General features: G+C 41.2%; 1 protein-coding gene across 1 annotated transcript; it reads left to right on the top strand.

Annotated features, from left to right (window-relative positions):
* Positions 1-93: 93 nt before the first annotated feature.
* Positions 94-1,919, top strand: LOC21410847 (peroxisome biogenesis protein 6; the record flags this gene model as incomplete). The annotated part of the gene is made up of 3 exons (XM_024162822.1): positions 94-536; positions 939-1,574; positions 1,676-1,919. Coding segments are annotated over exons 1-3 (1,126 nt in total), but the record flags the coding sequence as incomplete, so codon positions are not given.
* Between the last annotated feature and the right edge of the window lie 292 nt (positions 1,920-2,211).

Here is a 2,211-nt window from a genome sequence, read left to right as displayed (position 1 = left end):
AAAAAGTTACCTGTTTATAAAAATAAATAAATAAATTCCGAACCGGAGGAGCGATTTCTGACGTAGAATCAGTTAGACAACGGCGTCAGCAAGGCGCAGACCAACTTCCAAGAACATTTGCATCGTTTTGCGCAATTGTTACTTCACAGTAATCAGTAACATCATCCTCATCATCATCGAGTTTCAGCTATTCACAGCTCTCTCTTTTTCTCTCTCTATTAGGTGAGAGAGGAAAACACAATTCCTTCTGGTAAGTTAGGGCTTTCGACCGTGTTTTAGCTTCGGTGCCAATGGTGGGAAGAAGAAAGCCATTGGTACTCACTTCCACTAAAACTCTCCTTAATTCCGTACTCAGTCCGTCGCGGCTCGGTGAAGTAGACCGGTTCCCATTCGACGATGACGCCTCCTGTGGTCTGCAGTTGCCAGCGGGGATCCTCCGGCTCTCCGACGTGAAATTGGCTTCTCTCGACGACTCTGCTTTGGTCGGCTTCTCGATTTCTGTCCTCAAACGGTTGTCCATAACTTCGGGCTCTTCGGTATGTTTTCTCTTTCTGTATCGTCATTCGTACTGTTTGGTTGCCGCGAAAACAGATGGTATTGCTGGGAAAGTAAATCCTTGAATTCATTTTGCGTGTTCGCATTTTGAACAAAGAGAGATGTTTTCTTTTCCGCACAGCTTCAAAGTATATCTGTTTCTGTTTCTGTTTTGTATATTTCTGTTCGTTCTGTTTGGTTCCCGCGAAAGAAAAAAATGAAAGTGTAATGTTTAGGGAAAAAGTATGCATTTAATCCCAATTGAGCGTTCATTAAAAAATGAACATTTTTTTGCACGCACAGCTTTAATGAAGCATCATTTCTTTATTATATATGCAAGTTCTGTTAATTTTTGGCTTTCTGCAATTGACACGCGTTTTTCTTTTGGTGGGGGAAAAAAAAAGGTGCTTGTAAAGAATGTTGAGACTGGCAAACAGAGAATTGCCCAGGCCGTAGTCCTTGATCCTCCATATAAACAAAAAGTATCAGCTGAAACTGAACCATCCTCTTCTTATTCTTCTCGGGCAATGCTTATTTTTCCATCATGTACTTACCCCGAAACTGAACTTGAGTTGTTGGACCGCGAAGTCGCCTATATTTCTCCTAAATTAGCCTTCAACCTTGACTTGCACATGTCGTGCTTTAAGTCTCTCGTCCAAGTAGGGGAAGAGGCTATAGCATCTTATTTTAAAGATAAAATGGATGAGCAGATGAGTAGGGAGGGTACTGAAACTTCCTTAGTTCGCTTACAGTTGGAACCATTACGTGTTTTGCCAAGATATGCTTCACATTTAAGGGTCTCTTTTGTGAAGATACCAGAATGTGGTACACTTGAATCTTTTAAAGGCAGTTCGACTATTGAAGCTGAAAGTCGTCAAGAGATGATTGATCTGGCATTACAAAACTATTTTGAGGTTGATAGGTATTTAGTGAGAGGTGATATTTTCAGTGTCCAAATAGATTGGAATTGCAAGTCTCTCATTTGCGTTCCTTGCAGCCAGAGTTCGAAATCTAAAACTGCTGGCACTATCTATTTCAAGGTAACTTTGTCTTCCTCTTTCTTTTCTTTTTGTGTGTGTGTGTGCAAAAGCATTTATACATATTGGATTAGAATGGATTAGAATATTACTTTTGCATGAAGGTTGTAGCTATGGAACCGTCTGATGAACCAGTTCTTCGGGTTAATCGCACTCAAACTGCTCTTGTGCTTGGAGGGAATGTTCCTTCAGCCGTTCCCCCGGATTTGCTTATTGGTGGACCTGAAGGTTTTGCACCTTTGCAAGAAGAAACTGTGAAACTTTTGGCTTCCATATTGACACCAGCTATCTGTCCATCAGTCCTTTCTTCAAAATTCAGAGTTTCTGTTCTATTATATGGCTTGGCAGGTATGAATTATGCACCGATTTTGTTGTTTTGTTTTTTTGTTTTAATGCGTAGATTGATTTCTTAGTTGAGAAGCTTACTAATAGGTTAACTGATTGGTAGCCAAACCTGTTAGGGCCCCTCCCATCAAGTTCGTTTATTCCAGGAGGAGTAAGGGATAAAACTAGGTCCAGTGGGGGGACTGTGTACTTTAGAGAAGTTTTGCTGACCTGTCAACAATGTCGCAATTATGTTAGGAGGTCACATTGAGTTCTTGGAGGGCGTGAGGTAGTTAGGCCTTGGGGGTTAGCAAGG

Source organism: Morus notabilis, unplaced genomic scaffold, assembly GCF_000414095.1.
Source record: "Morus notabilis unplaced genomic scaffold, ASM41409v2 Scaffold11842, whole genome shotgun sequence".
In the NCBI taxonomy this organism is placed as follows: domain Eukaryota; kingdom Viridiplantae; phylum Streptophyta; class Magnoliopsida; order Rosales; family Moraceae; genus Morus; species Morus notabilis.
This window is presented reverse-complemented; position numbering and strand designations above follow the sequence as displayed.